This window comes from Ranitomeya imitator, chromosome 6 (assembly GCF_032444005.1).
Source record: "Ranitomeya imitator isolate aRanImi1 chromosome 6, aRanImi1.pri, whole genome shotgun sequence".
Lineage (NCBI taxonomy): Eukaryota > Metazoa > Chordata > Amphibia > Anura > Dendrobatidae > Ranitomeya > Ranitomeya imitator.
This window is the reverse complement of record NC_091287.1, coordinates 330,464,227-330,480,864: the sequence shown is the minus strand read 5'-3', so window position 1 is coordinate 330,480,864 and position 16,638 is coordinate 330,464,227. Positions and strand designations below refer to the sequence as shown.

Below are 16,638 nucleotides of genomic sequence, written 5' to 3'. Positions count from 1 at the left end.
ATGCTTTTTTCCCCTTCCGGGGACCCTGGAAACACACAAACAGAGAGGAATCCTCCCTACTCTCTCTAGTGACTTCTAGGTAATGTAAAAGACATCTCCTTACATCTAGTGTATGTAGATTTTGTTCCTCCTTATTTTTAGGATTGGGACAGAAGGAGGGAAGAGATATCTCTTGGGACCTGTGAAATTTTGAAGCCACTTTCGGGAGATATGCTGGGTCTGTTTTTAAAACAACCCTATCCTCTAGAAATTGTGTGTGAGGAGGCCTGGCTGAAAGGGCCTGTAAGTCGCTGACCCTACGGGCAGAAGTAAGGGCGACTAAAAGAGCTGTCTTGAGGGATAGCGTTTTTATTGTAGATTCATGTAATGGTTCAAATGGAGGACTAGTCAGGGCTTTGAGGACCAAATTTAAGTCCCACTGAGGAACCACTTTTACTGGCAAAGGCCTAGATCTTCCTGCCGCCCTAATGAATCTAGAGACCCACCTATTTGAAGCCAAGTCAAAATTAAATAGAGCACCTAATGCTGCCACATGGACTTTTAGGGTACTGGTGGCTAACCCCATTTCCAACCCGTTTTGCAAGAACTCTAAAATGGCATTAATAGGAATTTCTTTCCCTATTTTAGCGCCTGAAACGGACAGGAACTTTTTCCATATTTTGCCGTACTGTTTTGTTGTAACCGGCTTCCTACTTTTCAACAGAGTTGAAATTAACCCTGAAGAGAACCCTCTGCTTTCTAATATTTTCCTCTCAAGAGGCAGGCTGTCAAGTGTAAGTTCTTGACCCGCGGATGATAGATTGGGCCCTGTGACAACAGATCCTGTAGGTCTGGTAATACCCAAGGGTCGGATATCGACATCTTTCTCATCCATGAGAACCAAGGTCTCTTCGGCCAGAACGGGGCAATTAAGATGACCAACGCCCCGTCCTCCCGAATCTTCCTCAGCACTGCTGGAATCAAAATGAGAGGAGGAAAGGCATAGACCAGATGGTGACCCCAAGAAATCAGGAAAGCATCCAGGGCTACTGGGTTCCCCATGGGAGATAGAGAGCAAAAGGCGGCTACTTTTTTGTTTAAATGGCTCGCGAAGAGATCTATTTTGGGAACCCCCCATTTCTGAGTGATCTGGGTAAATATGCCTGGATTTAGTTCCCATTCTCCCTGTTTTAGGCTGGAACGACTGAGGAAGTCTGCCCTGTAATTGTCTATCCCTTTTATGTGTAGACTTGTCAGGGATAGAAGGTTGTTTTCGGCTATCTGAAGGATCGAGTTTGCCACTTCCATTAGACTTTTGGAACGGGTACCCCCCTGATGGTTTATATACGATACTACCACCTGATTGTCCGACATCACCCTTACATGGTGAGATTGAAGGACCCCCAGGAATTCCCGAAGGGCAAATTTCACTGCCAGGAGTTCCTTCATATTGGAGGAATTGTTTGCAAGGGACGGGGACCAAATGCCCTGAGCTACAAGGTCGCCCAGATGAGCCCCCCACCCTGAGGGGCTTGCGTCCGTTGTTAGGACCTTTGATATCGGGATTACCCATGGAACTCCCTGGGAAAGATTTTCCTGCAATGTCCACCAAGTTAGAGAGAGATTGGTGCGAGGAGACAATGTTAACCGCCCGTCTAAATGCTCTCCTAGGCGGATTTGCTCGGACAGTAGCTGCCATTGGAGATCCCTCGAATGTAGTTGGGCCCACTGGACTGCCGGGATGCAAGAGGTCATAGAGCCTAACAGTGACATGCCCTGTCGGAGAGTTATAGAGGGGAGAGATTGTACTCTTGATGCTAAGCTTTTTATCTTTTGTAATTTGCCCTCTGGGAGCCGGCATTCCATTTTTCTGGAGTCTAGAGTGAGACCTAGGTACTCCTGAACCTGAGAAGGCACCAGTTTGGATTTCTCTAGGTTTATTAGCCAGCCCAGGTTTTTTAGAGATTGAATCACTAAATCTAGCTGATTCTTGCAATGTTGCTGGGAGGAGCCTATCACCAGGAAATCGTCCAGATATGGAACGATCAGGGTGTTTTCTTCCCTGAGGTGAGCCATTACCTCCGCGACCAGCTTTGTAAAAACCCTCGGGGCTATTGCTAGGCCGAATGGAAGAGCTGTAAACTGGAAGTGTCTTAGGACTCCCTTGATGTGGATTGCCATTCTGAGGAATCTCTGGTGATCCTTGTGTATTGGGACGTGATAATATGCGTCCTTCAAGTCCAGGACCACCATGAAACACTGAGGAAACAGCATTTTGATTGATGACTTTATCGTTTCCATTTTGAATGCTTGAACCTCTAAGTAATTGTTTAGATTCTTCAGATTGATAATGGTCCTGAAGGAACCATCTGGTTTTTTCCTCAGGAATAGAGGGGAATAGTACCCTTGCCCTCTTTCTTGAGGGGGAACTTCTAGGAGTACTCCTTTTTTTACAGACCCCACAATCTCGTTTTCTAGAGTTAACTGTTCTTCTGCTGAGGATCTGGTAGATGTTACCTTGAAGGAGGGACGAGGGTACCTCTTGAATGTTAACCTCAGTCCTGATTCTATGATGTTTAGGATCCAATGACTGGAGGTGATCTTTTTCCAGGCTGGGAGAAACAGAGATAATCTCCCTCCCACCTGGGGTGAACCTTCATTGTGGAGGTTTCTTGCTGTCATTGAGGTTTTTATTGAAGATAAATCCTTTATTTTTATTATCGTCCCACTTCCCCTGGCCTTTCCCTGGGTTCTTACGGAAAAACCTCTTGTTCCGAAAGGGCTTCCGATAAGAGGGGAGACCCAGAGAGGGGAAGGACTTTTTCTTGTCCCCGGCTTTCTCTAAGATGTCGTCTAGAGTCGACCCAAACAGAAACTCCCCTTCACAGGGGATGGTACAGAGTTTCGTTTGTAGGTCGCCTGGCCAATTCTTAAGCCAGAGGGCGCGCCTGGCCGCATTAGCAAACACTGCTGCTCTGGCGGATAGCCTGATTGAGTCGGCCGAGGCATCGACTAGGAAGGCCGCAGCCCCCCTCATTACGGGTAATGTATCCAGAATTGAGTCCCGGGAAGTTTTCCCCTTTAACTGACCCTCTAGTTGGTTCAGCCAGATCATCAGGTAGCGCGAAGTGCATGCAGCTGCAACTGCCGGCTTCAGGCCTCCTCCCGCTGCCTCCCAAGAGCCCTTGAGAAATGCATCTGCCTTTTTGTCCATTGGGTCCTTCAGAACCCCCATGTCCTCAAACGGGAGGGCGAATTTCTTTGAGGCTTTAGCAATTGCCACGTCTAATTTCGGGGCCTTCTCCCAAAAGGAGCACGATTCTTCCTCGAAGGGGTATTTCCTTTTTGGAGTTAAGAGAGTCTTCCTCATGGGCTTTTTCCATTCCTTCTAAATTAGGGCTGCAATTGCTTCGTTAAGCGGAAAAGCTCTCCTCTTTTTCTGTTCTAGGCCTCCAAACAATGTCTTGTACTGTTTTTTTAGGATGGGAGTCTACCAACCCCATGGTGCTTCTTACTGCCTTTATGAGGCCATCAGTATCCTCTAGTGGGAAACAGTTATGTCCCCCCGAGGAAGAAGTAGATGATGAGGATGAGTCGGAGGAGACGGAGGACGCTGAACTCTCACTACCACTTTCGGATTTTGAGGCTGGAGATGGAGACCTATGCCTGGTCTTTCTCCTTTTTTTCCACTTTTTAGTGACCTAAAAGTGTCCTCTACTTGTTCTTTAATTAGGCTCTTAAGATCTGAAGCAAACCCTGGAAGGTTTTCAGACACAGTTTGTTGAATGCAAGTATTGCATAGTCTTTTATCACATGTAGGTGGAAGGTCCTCTCTACAGATGGCGCAACTTTTGTGTTTAGTTTTAGCCACGCTTTTCCTCCCCTAAAAAGAGACAAATAACAATCTTACTGTCTCTGACATTCACGAAGATCCACTTACCACCTCCAGGACCCATAAATACCGATTGGGGGTTCTCTGCCTCTGGCTTTTTCCCCGACGCCGTACTGGACTCCTTACTGTGTTGAGACCTTTGGCGTTCTTTGCTGGTGTCCTGGTGCCCTTTCTGCTGCCGCCTTTTTTGCTGCTGCGGCGATACTGCAGGTGGAGGTGATTCGGGCGGAGGTGATGCTGGGTCACTCATACTGCTGCTGGTCTGCGTGCCTTGAACTCGGCTGAGTTGTCGCTCCTATTCCCCTTGAAGCTCCTGCCTATTACTGCAGAGCCACCAAGAGGATGAGGGTTCTACTATTTGAACCCTCCCGCCGCTTCTCTGCACCTGCGCAGTAGCGACTGATCATAGGAGGAGCGGTCGGCGCCTGCGCAGTAATCCGACTCAAAAACACGCTCTAGCGGTAATCCGCGCCGTCCGACCGGAAGACCCGCCGGCGCCTGCGCAGTGCGCATCAAGCGCCCCGCCGAAACATACCGGCGGCTTCAGAAGCACCCCCGGCGCCTGCGCAATGCACACCAAGCGCCCGGCTGGAGCCACGCCGGCGCAGAGCGCGCCCCGGCCAGAAGCCCCGCCGGCGCCCACGCAGTGTACACCAAGCGCCCGGCAGGAGCCACGCCGGCGCCTGCGCACCAAGCGCCCGGCTGGAAGCACCGCCGGCGCCTGCTCATGCCGGCGCTCTGCAGACCTCGCGTGACCAGCTGGATACCGGGCCTGCGCAAAGCAGCGCCCGGAAGCAGATATGGCGCTGCTGACCGGCACCCCCGGTCCTATGCAGCCCTAGTAGCGCAATACCTGCACGCCTGATGGCGATGCAGTGTGCAGACTGACGCTTGATTTAGGGAGGGTCGCGCTGCACCTCCCGCAACCACAGAGGGACCCCCCCTGGATGTTGCCGCTGCTGCATCTTACCTGGGGAGGTGACCGCGAACTCCTTGTCACCTCCCCCGCACACCCTGTCGGCCCACTGGCTCCCAGCGGTGGCGCTTCGGGTCACCACCCTAGCCGAGGCAGAGGGACCCCAGCTGCCTGAATCGGACTGGTTGGCCCCGGATCCAACGACGAACTGGTAAGTCCGTAGGTCTCCCATCAAGGACAGGAAACCAACTGATGCAGGAGAGTGGTACCGCCTTTTTATCCGTAGGTTTCCTGTCCTTGGTGGGCGGATCCCCTCTCTCCGTGGTGCCGTCATGGGCGATCAGAGAAAATGTATTGGTTTAAAAATATTAATAGATTCCATTATGTGTAGACACAGCTATGCATTTCAAACAACCATTGCATTATTTAACAAAGCTTGGTTAAAGAACGCAATGGATGTTCGAAACACGTAGCCGAGTCTACACTCATGATGGAATCTATTAATATTTTTTAATCTAAAATTTTTGCAAGCTTGGAAGCTGGGTGGAAATGAAGCCTTGTGTGAACAGCAGAGCTGACTGAAGACCCAACAGCTCCTTCATCCCTTCTACTCCCAGCGATCACATCACTGCTAGATCCGGGGAAGGATGCAGTTAGTGCTTACCAATACTGTATGCATAGCACCACTTCAGTGCTGTGCATACAGCAATTGGGAAGGCAGAGACTGAAAAATTTCTGACTTCTCTGACTGTGCAGGACAATTAAAGTCAATGATTAGTCCAGAAGTGGTTAGAGCAGTTGTGGAGTGCCTCAGAATTCTGCATCGGGCAATGAGTAGGTGCACGCAGGGGTAAAAACGCTAATGTGAACACATCTTATGGTCACATGCTCAGTACCTAGGCCATCAAATTGTTGATTGGCAACTGTCCTACTTGCCATGCGGCAATACTGATGAAGGAAGGAGACGCACTGCACAAGCCAAAAGGCCTAATGAACACAACCTCAGTCAATATGCTAGAGAATATGGATATCAGAGGGTTGTACAGGCTATGTAATGCTATACATCTCACCAAACCGCAACATTTAAGACAAATTGGACATCATGGTAGAAACCATTGGCACACAGTCAATGGGGTCGGTCACATGAAGTTGATCTGTGCCATGTGACAGATCTAAAAAACGAGTTCTATTTTTCAAGCTCCAATGATTATACAGAAAAATTTTAAATTACAGATATGAATACAGTGTTATCCCATGCTATAGTTTATTTAAAAATGTTTATGTGCTAAAGCTATATGACTATTTGCAATGTAGGCAAGTTCATATACTCACTGACTGCAGTCATCCCTGGTTACCAGGTCTGCTCCGGTCCTCCTCTGGGTCACGTGACGACTATTCCGACTTACCGGCTGACAGTGGCAATTACAATGCAAGTCTATTGGGTCAGAGTCTGACACGTAATAGCCTTATATTGTAAAAGCCACTTCTGGGTCACAAACCCCGGTGGGACCCGAACCGTCAGAACTTCAGTCATGCGACTCATGAGACCTGGAGCAGCGCTGGAAAGCAGAGATGGAGATTGGTGAATATTAACACTGACTACACTTCACAGGAAAGATGCATCTTGACGCCGTGTTAGCCAGTAGATAGAAAAATACACACTACACTTCATACACATTCAGTCTCAGTCATTCATTTGCAAACCCGTCTGAAGGAGCCTCTGATCTGAAAACTTGCAAAATAATAGTTCTGGTTAGCCAATATATGTATCACTCCAAGAATACTTTTGACATTTTGGGCACACGTATTTCCACTGATTTTTCTGGCCAACACAGTACTATAAGATAATTTTTTTTTACTCTACATCAGTTTTAGCTCAGAAGATTAAATAGGAGGGCTTCTTTAAACACGCTCACTCGAGGGATATTAAAGGGAATCGGTCACTCTCGGACACTTGTCAGCTATTACAATGGGCACACAGGTAATAGGAACGCTAATCTAGTCTTACCTGTATGCCTCATACGCAGGCGCACACGTATGCGGAATACGCTGACCATAGGGAAAAGGTACAGATTGTTGCTCAAGTGAGGGGGCTCATATCTCCTAACTCTCCCATAAACATCTGGATGCTCACTGTGGTGCACAGGCCTCAGGAACACTATTGTACCTGCTATATGGCGCCATCATGTCAAGATCAAGGTGCCTCCTGGCCAGATTAGTCAGCGATGCAGACAGTACACAGCATATGGTTCTCGTTATGTCAGATGATATGAGTAAGGCTAGGAGTATGAGCTTAGTCAAGCATTTTGCTCTAAGTTTAAGATGGGGAGGTTTGCAATGATCTGAGGTCATTTCTAGATTCTCAATCCCCTGCTCCATGGTGATCAACTGCTAACATCATGCAAAGCCATAACCAGTCACACGTTCATTGCATTGGCCAAAACACAGCATTATATTCTTGTCAAAATAAGGCTACGTTCACATTTGCGTTACTGGGCGCAGCGTCGTCGACGCATACGTCATGCGCCCCTATCTTTAACATTGAGGGGGCACGGACATGCGCCGGTATGCATTACACTGCGTTTTACGACGCATGCATCATATAGACGCACAAGACAGGGCGCAGAGGATGCTACTTGTAGCGTTTTCCCTGCGCCGAAATTCTTGATCAATAGAGTCTTATGACAACGCATGTGTCACAAAAGGCAGCGTTGTGTATTTGCGTTGTTGGTTGCGTTGCCGACGCTGCGCCCAACAACGCAAATGTGAACGTAGCCCAATGCTCTTCCATGTAATGCACCAGGCACTGGAGACTGCACTTGGGCAAAGGGCATACTCTGACTCCCATAAACCCTTATAAAGGCATAGAATACAGATGGGGTGCTGCAGTGAGAACACCTCATTTAAGAGGTTGCCACTGCGTTATCATCTTTAGGATAGGTCATAAATGTCTGATGGGTCAGGGTTTAACAGTCGGTGTCCCCACCAATCAGCTGTTCCGCGTCAGCTCAATTTTGTAGAGTTGATCCACCTTCTGATAATGGCCACGGCAAGCTCAATTTTGTAGAGTTGATCAACCTTCTGATAATGGCCACGGCAAAGTACTGCACATCCACGTCCTACTAATTGGAACAGGATGCAGATGTGCAGTACCCAGACGCAGCCACTATCAGAAGATGGAGCAGCTTTGCCATTGAGCATTTCCTGCTGGCGGCCACAGACACAGAACGCCTGATCAGTGAGGGCATGTAGGACCCCGACCAGTCAGACATTGATGACCTATCCTAGGGACAGGTCATCAATAAAAAGTAGTGGACAACCTCTAAACTCCACTACCAAAGCCTTTATTTCAACACCACAACTAAGGGTACAGTCACACAGTGCCATTTCGATCGCTACGACGGTACGATTCGTGACGTTCCAGCGATATCGTTACGATATCGCTGTGTGACACGCAGCAGCGATCAGGGACCCTGCTGAGAATCGTACGTCATAGCAGATCGTTTGGAACTTTCTTTCGTCGCTGGATCTCCCGCTGTTATCGCTAGATCGGTGTGTGTGACACCGATCTAGTGATGCGTTCGCTTGTAACCAGGGTAAACATCGGGTTACTAAGCGCAGGGCCGCGCTTAGTAACCCGATGTTTACCCTGGTTACCAGCGTAAATGTAAAAAAAAAAAAACCAGCACATACTTACATTCCGGTGTCCGTCAGGTCCCTTGCCTGGAGAGCAGAGCACAGCGCTGGAGGACAGACGGCTGTAGGTAAGTATGTACAGTTTGTTTTTTTTTTACTTTTAGGATGGTAACCAGGGTAAACATCGGGTTACTAAGCGCGGCCCTGCGCTTAGTTACCCGATGTTTACCCTGGTTACCGACATCGTTGGTCGCTGGAGAGCGGTCTGTGTGACAGCTCTCCAGCGACCAAACAGCGACGCTGCAGCGATCCGGATCGTTGTCGGTATCGCTGCAGCGTCGCTTAATGTGAAGGTACCTTTAAACGGGGAGCAGCATTGCCTAAAGGGTTTCCCGTAATGTCTATTTTCTTAGCAGGGTAAGGCTATGTGCACACACTGCAGATTTCTGTGCTCAGTTTTTGAAAAATCCGTAGGTAAAATGCACTGCGTTTTACCTGCGGATTTCCAGCGGTTTTTGTGTGGATTCCTATTGAGGAGCAGGTGTAAAACGCTGTGGAATCCACACAAAGAATTGACATGCTGCAGAAAATACATCGCAGAATGTGCACTGCGGATTTTGTTTTCTGTAGGTTTACATGATACTGTAAACCGGATGGAAAACTGCTGTGAATCTGCAGACAAATCCGCAAAGTGTGCACATACCATGAAAGGTTACACATTAGTGGTCAATAAAGATCAAGCAGATAAGGAATATAATAGAGTGCAGTGCCTAATGTGAACAGGCTGCAGGCCCAAGATATAGAATGGGGGATGCATCTACAAGATATATACACCTATTGCTCCTAAGGCCAAGTTGACACACACAAAAATGAAGTATGAATTTTAATCTGTATTGTCATCCACATGCATTACAAGGTCAAATACGGTTTCCTATGTTAATACATGCACTGTATTGGTAAAAACCATATGTCATACGGATGATCAGTAAGGATCTGATATTTTGTGTGCACAGACTTGAATACGAAAGTCTCATCCTAAATACAGAAGAGAATAGTGCAAACTGAATTTTATCACACACATTTTGCCTGTAAAAAAAAATTTCATATGAACAGCCCCATAAACAACATTGGTCTGTGTGACATTGTTACCTCCAGACAGCAGTCAGGCAGAAAATACACTCATGTAGTGCCAGAACCAGAGTACAGCTGACCCATGACAACTATGCTGTATGAGGATGCCCAGCCCCACTCGCACAGCCAGGCACAGGCAGGGCCCAGCCCCACTCGCACAGCCAGGCACGGCACAGCCCCACTCACACAGCCTGGCACAGCCTCACTCACACAGCCTGGCACAGCCTCACTCACACAGCCTCACTCACACAGCCCCACTCACACAGCCCCACTCACACAGCCCCACTCACACAGCCTGGCACAGCCCCACTCACACAGCCTGGCACAGCCCCACTCACACAGCCTGGCCCAGCCCAGCCTCACTCACACAGCCTGGCCCAGCCCAGCCTCACTCACACAGCCTGGCCCAGCCCCACTCACACAGCCTGGCCCAGCCCAGCCTCACTCACACAGCCTGGCCCAGCCCAGCCCCACTCACACAGCCTGGCCCAGCCCAGCCCCACTCACACAGCCTGGCACAGCCCCACTCACACAGCCTGGCACAGCCCCACTCACACAGCCTGGCCCAGCCCAGCCTCACTCACACAGCCTGGCCCAGCCCCACTCACACAGCCTGGCACAGCCCCACTCACACAGCCTGGCCCAGCCCAGCCTCACTCACACAGCCTGGCCCAGCCCAGCCCCACTCACACAGCCTGGCCCAGCCCAGCCCCACTCACACAGCCTGGCACAGCCCCACTCACACAGCCTGGCACAGCCCCACTCACACAGCCTGGCACAGCCCCACTCACACAGCCTGGCCCAGCCCAGCCTCACTCACACAGCCTGGCCCAGCCCAGCCCCACTCACACAGCCTGGCCCAGCCCAGCCCCACTCACACAGCCTGGCCCAGCCCAGCCTCACTCACACAGCCTGGCCCAGCCCAGCCTCACTCACACAGCCTGGCCCAGCCCAGCCTCACTCACACAGCCTGGCCCAGCCCAGCCTCACTCACACAGCCTGGCCCAGCCCAGCCTCACTCACACAGCCTGGCCCAGCCCAGCCTCACTCACACAGCCTGGCCCAGCCCAGCCTCACTCACACAGCCTGGCCCAGCCCAGCCTCACTCACACAGCCTGGCCCAGCCCAGCCTCACTCACACAGCCTGGCCCAGCCCAGCCTCACTCACACAGCCTGGCCCAGCCCAGCCTCACTCACACAGCCTGGCCCAGCCCAGCCTCACTCACACAGCCTGGCCCAGCCCAGCCTCACTCACACAGCCTGGCCCAGCCCAGCCTCACTCACACAGCCTGGCCCAGCCCAGCCTCACTCACACAGCCTGGCCCAGCCCAGCCTCACTCACACAGCCTGGCCCAGCCCAGCCTCACTCACACAGCCTGGCCCAGCCCAGCCTCACTCACACAGCCTGGCCCAGCCCAGCCTCACTCACACAGCCTGGCCCAGCCCAGCCTCACTCACACAGCCTGGCCCAGCCCAGCCTCACTCACACAGCCTGGCCCAGCCCAGCCTCACTCACACAGCCTGGCCCAGCCCAGCCTCACTCACACAGCCTGGCCCAGCCCAGCCTCACTCACACAGCCTGGCCCAGCCCAGCCTCACTCACACAGCCTGGCCCAGCCCAGCCTCACTCACACAGCCTGGCCCAGCCCAGCCTCACTCACACAGCCTGGCCCAGCCCAGCCTCACTCACACAGCCTGGCCCAGCCCAGCCTCACTCACACAGCCTGGCCCAGCCCAGCCTCACTCACACAGCCTGGCCCAGCCCAGCCTCACTCACACAGCCTGGCCCAGCCCAGCCTCACTCACACAGCCTGGCCCAGCCCAGCCTCACTCACACAGCCTGGCCCAGCCCAGCCTCACTCACACAGCCTGGCCCAGCCCAGCCTCACTCACACAGCCTGGCCCAGCCCAGCCTCACTCACACAGCCTGGCCCAGCCCAGCCTCACTCACACAGCCTGGCCCAGCCCAGCCTCACTCACACAGCCTGGCCCAGCCCAGCCTCACTCACACAGCCTGGCCCAGCCCAGCCTCACTCACACAGCCTGGCCCAGCCCAGCCTCACTCACACAGCCTGGCCCAGCCCAGCCTCACTCACACAGCCTGGCCCAGCCCAGCCTCACTCACACAGCCTGGCCCAGCCCAGCCTCACTCACACAGCCTGGCCCAGCCCAGCCTCACTCACACAGCCTGGCCCAGCCCAGCCTCACTCACACAGCCTGGCCCAGCCCAGCCTCACTCACACAGCCTGGCCCAGCCCAGCCTCACTCACACAGCCTGGCCCAGCCCAGCCTCACTCACACAGCCTGGCCCAGCCCAGCCTCACTCACACAGCCTGGCCCAGCCCAGCCTCACTCACACAGCCTGGCCCAGCCCAGCCTCACTCACACAGCCTGGCCCAGCCCAGCCTCACTCACACAGCCTGGCCCAGCCCAGCCTCACTCACACAGCCTGGCCCAGCCCAGCCTCACTCACACAGCCTGGCCCAGCCCAGCCTCACTCACACAGCCTGGCCCAGCCCAGCCTCACTCACACAGCCTGGCCCAGCCCAGCCTCACTCACACAGCCTGGCCCAGCCCAGCCTCACTCACACAGCCTGGCCCAGCCCAGCCTCACTCACACAGCCTGGCCCAGCCCAGCCTCACTCACACAGCCTGGCCCAGCCCAGCCTCACTCACACAGCCTGGCCCAGCCCAGCCTCACTCACACAGCCTGGCCCAGCCCAGCCTCACTCACACAGCCTGGCCCAGCCCAGCCTCACTCACACAGCCTGGCCCAGCCCAGCCTCACTCACACAGCCTGGCCCAGCCCAGCCTCACTCACACAGCCTGGCCCAGCCCAGCCTCACTCACACAGCCTGGCCCAGCCCAGCCTCACTCACACAGCCTGGCCCAGCCCAGCCTCACTCACACAGCCTGGCCCAGCCCAGCCTCACTCACACAGCCTGGCCCAGCCCAGCCTCACTCACACAGCCTGGCCCAGCCCAGCCTCACTCACACAGCCTGGCCCAGCCCAGCCTCACTCACACAGCCTGGCCCAGCCCAGCCTCACTCACACAGCCTGGCCCAGCCCAGCCTCACTCACACAGCCTGGCCCAGCCCAGCCTCACTCACACAGCCTGGCCCAGCCCAGCCTCACTCACACAGCCTGGCCCAGCCCAGCCTCACTCACACAGCCTGGCACAGCCCAGCCTCACTCACACAGCCTGGCACAGCCCAGCCTCACTCACACAGCCTGGCACAGCCCAGCCTCACTCACACAGCCTGGCACAGCCCAGCCTCACTCACACAGCCTGGCACAGCCCAGCCTCACTCACACAGCCTGGCACAGCCCAGCCTCACTCACACAGCCTGGCACAGCCCAGCCTCACTCACACAGCCTGGCACAGCCCAGCCTCACTCACACAGCCTGGCACAGCCCAGCCTCACTCACACAGCCTGGCACAGCCCAGCCTCACTCACACAGCCTGGCACAGCCCAGCCTCACTCACACAGCCTGGCACAGCCCAGCCTCACTCACACAGCCTGGCACAGCCCAGCCTCACTCACACAGCCTGGCACAGCCCAGCCTCACTCACACAGCCTGGCACAGCCCAGCCTCACTCACACAGCCTGGCACAGCCCAGCCTCACTCACACAGCCTGGCACAGCCCAGCCTCACTCACACAGCCTGGCACAGCCCAGCCTCACTCACACAGCCTGGCACAGCCCAGCCTCACTCACACAGCCTGGCACAGCCCAGCCTCACTCACACAGCCTGGCACAGCCCAGCCTCACTCACACAGCCTGGCACAGCCCAGCCTCACTCACACAGCCTGGCACAGCCCAGCCTCACTCACACAGCCTGGCACAGCCCAGCCTCACTCACACAGCCTGGCACAGCCCAGCCTCACTCACACAGCCTGGCACAGCCCAGCCTCACTCACACAGCCTGGCACAGCCCAGCCTCACTCACACAGCCTGGCACAGCCCAGCCTCACTCACACAGCCTGGCACAGCCCAGCCTCACTCACACAGCCTGGCACAGCCCAGCCTCACTCACACAGCCTGGCACAGCCCAGCCTCACTCACACAGCCTGGCACAGCCCAGCCTCACTCACACAGCCTGGCACAGCCCAGCCTCACTCACACAGCCTGGCACAGCCCAGCCTCACTCACACAGCCTGGCACAGCCCAGCCTCACTCACACAGCCTGGCACAGCCCAGCCTCACTCACACAGCCTGGCACAGCCCAGCCTCACTCACACAGCCTGGCACAGCCCAGCCTCACTCACACAGCCTGGCACAGCCCAGCCTCACTCACACAGCCTGGCACAGCCCAGCCTCACTCACACAGCCTGGCACAGCCCAGCCTCACTCACACAGCCTGGCACAGCCCAGCCTCACTCACACAGCCTGGCACAGCCCAGCCTCACTCACACAGCCTGGCACAGCCCAGCCTCACTCACACAGCCTGGCACAGCCCAGCCTCACTCACACAGCCTGGCACAGCCCAGCCTCACTCACACAGCCTGGCACAGCCCAGCCTCACTCACACAGCCTGGCACAGCCCAGCCTCACTCACACAGCCTGGCACAGCCCAGCCTCACTCACACAGCCTGGCACAGCCCAGCCTCACTCACACAGCCTGGCACAGCCCAGCCTCACTCACACAGCCTGGCACAGCCCAGCCTCACTCACACAGCCTGGCACAGCCCAGCCTCACTCACACAGCCTGGCACAGCCCAGCCTCACTCACACAGCCTGGCACAGCCCAGCCTCACTCACACAGCCTGGCACAGCCCAGCCTCACTCACACAGCCTGGCACAGCCCAGCCTCACTCACACAGCCTGGCACAGCCCAGCCTCACTCACACAGCCTGGCACAGCCCAGCCTCACTCACACAGCCTGGCACAGCCCAGCCTCACTCACACAGCCTGGCACAGCCCAGCCTCACTCACACAGCCTGGCACAGCCCAGCCTCACTCACACAGCCTGGCACAGCCCAGCCTCACTCACACAGCCTGGCACAGCCCAGCCTCACTCACACAGCCTGGCACAGCCCAGCCTCACTCACACAGCCTGGCACAGCCCAGCCTCACTCACACAGCCTGGCACAGCCCAGCCTCACTCACACAGCCTGGCACAGCCCAGCCTCACTCACACAGCCTGGCACAGCCCAGCCTCACTCACACAGCCTGGCACAGCCCAGCCTCACTCACACAGCCTGGCACAGCCCAGCCTCACTCACACAGCCTGGCACAGCCCAGCCTCACTCACACAGCCTGGCACAGCCCAGCCTCACTCACACAGCCTGGCACAGCCCAGCCTCACTCACACAGCCTGGCACAGCCCAGCCTCACTCACACAGCCTGGCACAGCCCAGCCTCACTCACACAGCCTGGCACAGCCCAGCCTCACTCACACAGCCTGGCACAGCCCAGCCTCACTCACACAGCCTGGCACAGCCCAGCCTCACTCACACAGCCTGGCACAGCCCAGCCTCACTCACACAGCCTGGCACAGCCCAGCCTCACTCACACAGCCTGGCACAGCCCAGCCTCACTCACACAGCCTGGCACAGCCCAGCCTCACTCACACAGCCTGGCACAGCCCAGCCTCACTCACACAGCCTGGCACAGCCCAGCCTCACTCACACAGCCTGGCACAGCCCAGCCTCACTCACACAGCCTGGCACAGCCCAGCCTCACTCACACAGCCTGGCACAGCCCAGCCTCACTCACACAGCCTGGCACAGCCCAGCCTCACTCACACAGCCTGGCACAGCCCAGCCTCACTCACACAGCCTGGCACAGCCCAGCCTCACTCACACAGCCTGGCACAGCCCAGCCTCACTCACACAGCCTGGCACAGCCCAGCCTCACTCACACAGCCTGGCACAGCCCAGCCTCACTCACACAGCCTGGCATACAATCCTGTGCCTCCCTTCTCCCAGTGACAGATGCAAACCCGCTTATACACAGGTGACCTTTCCCCTGCCCCCCCTCCATCCGGGTCGTGACTCTGCCCCCGGCCTGCTGCAGGAGATCCCACCTATGCCCCGTCTGTCCATGGCGCCCACCCCCCGTGTACCTGGCACTCGTCACAGCAGACACTACACGCACTCATGGAGGAGGGTGGGGGATGGGGCTCTATTACCGGAGGGCGCCCCGGTGCAGGCTGCAGTAGGCCGGCTCTGGCGGCGGGTCCATGCGGGGTGGAGTAGATGAAGCTGGCCGCTGCTTGCTGCTCCGGAGCGCACAGTCCGTGCGGGGGATGGTGCACCGGGCCGGGGGAGGACAGGACGTGCAGGTATCCGCCGCCTCCTGCGCCAACCACAGCGCCGCCCCCGGCCACGAACCCCCCGGAGAAGCTGGAGCATTTGTCGGGGAGCAGCAGCTGGTCGTGCCCGAGGTGGCTTCCCTTTCTCATGGTACGGAGCCGCCGCCTTCTCCTTGTGACCCCAGTAATCCGCACTGCCCGGCCTGCACCCTACAAATAGCCGGGGCTGGAGTTAGAGCAGGTCCCCTCGGTGCTGAGGTGAGCTCGCCGGGGGGCTATCGAGCACCGGGGGAGGCAGATGGAGGCGGATTGTACGGCTGTGTGTGCTCGGGCCCCGGCTCCGACCTCCCTGCCACCGCCGCGGCTGAAAAATGGCTCCAGGAAGCTGACAATGAATGAAGGGATGCGGTTTACGCGCGAAGGTCCTCCCGCGAAACTCAGATTTCCCGCCGTCTTTTTCAAATTGGATTTGCATAACCCCGCCCCACGTAGTTTCCCACATTGTGATTGGACCGGGAGACGCTCACGTTCTGGACGTTGTATCGCCACACAGCTTCCCGCTGTCATTGGCTGTCAGTGTCATTCTCCACAGCGCGTCATTGGTGTGTGCCCTTGCCGCTGCCTGCCTGCTTTGCTATATGTGCTGCCTGCCTGCTGTATGTTCTGTCTGCTGTGTGTGCTGCCTGCTGTATGTTCTGTCTGCTGTGTGCGCTGCCTGCCTGCTGTATGTTCTGTCTGCTGTGTGTCCTGCCTGCTGTATGTTCTGTCTGCTGTGTGTGCTGCCTGCTGTATGTTCTGTCTGCTGTGTGTGCTGCCTGCTGTATG

General features: G+C 55.7%; 1 protein-coding gene across 1 annotated transcript in view; it reads right to left on the bottom strand.

Annotated features, from left to right (window-relative positions):
* The window catches only part of E2F3 (E2F transcription factor 3), a 62,369-nt gene extending 46,162 nt beyond the window's left edge, over positions 1-16,207 (bottom strand). The window contains exon 1 of the mRNA XM_069730861.1: positions 15,691-16,207. Coding sequence (XP_069586962.1) covers positions 15,691-15,963 — 273 coding nt within the window. The 5' untranslated portion in view covers positions 15,964-16,207. The remainder of the gene's footprint in view (positions 1-15,690) is intronic.
* Positions 16,208-16,638: the final 431 nt, after the last annotated feature.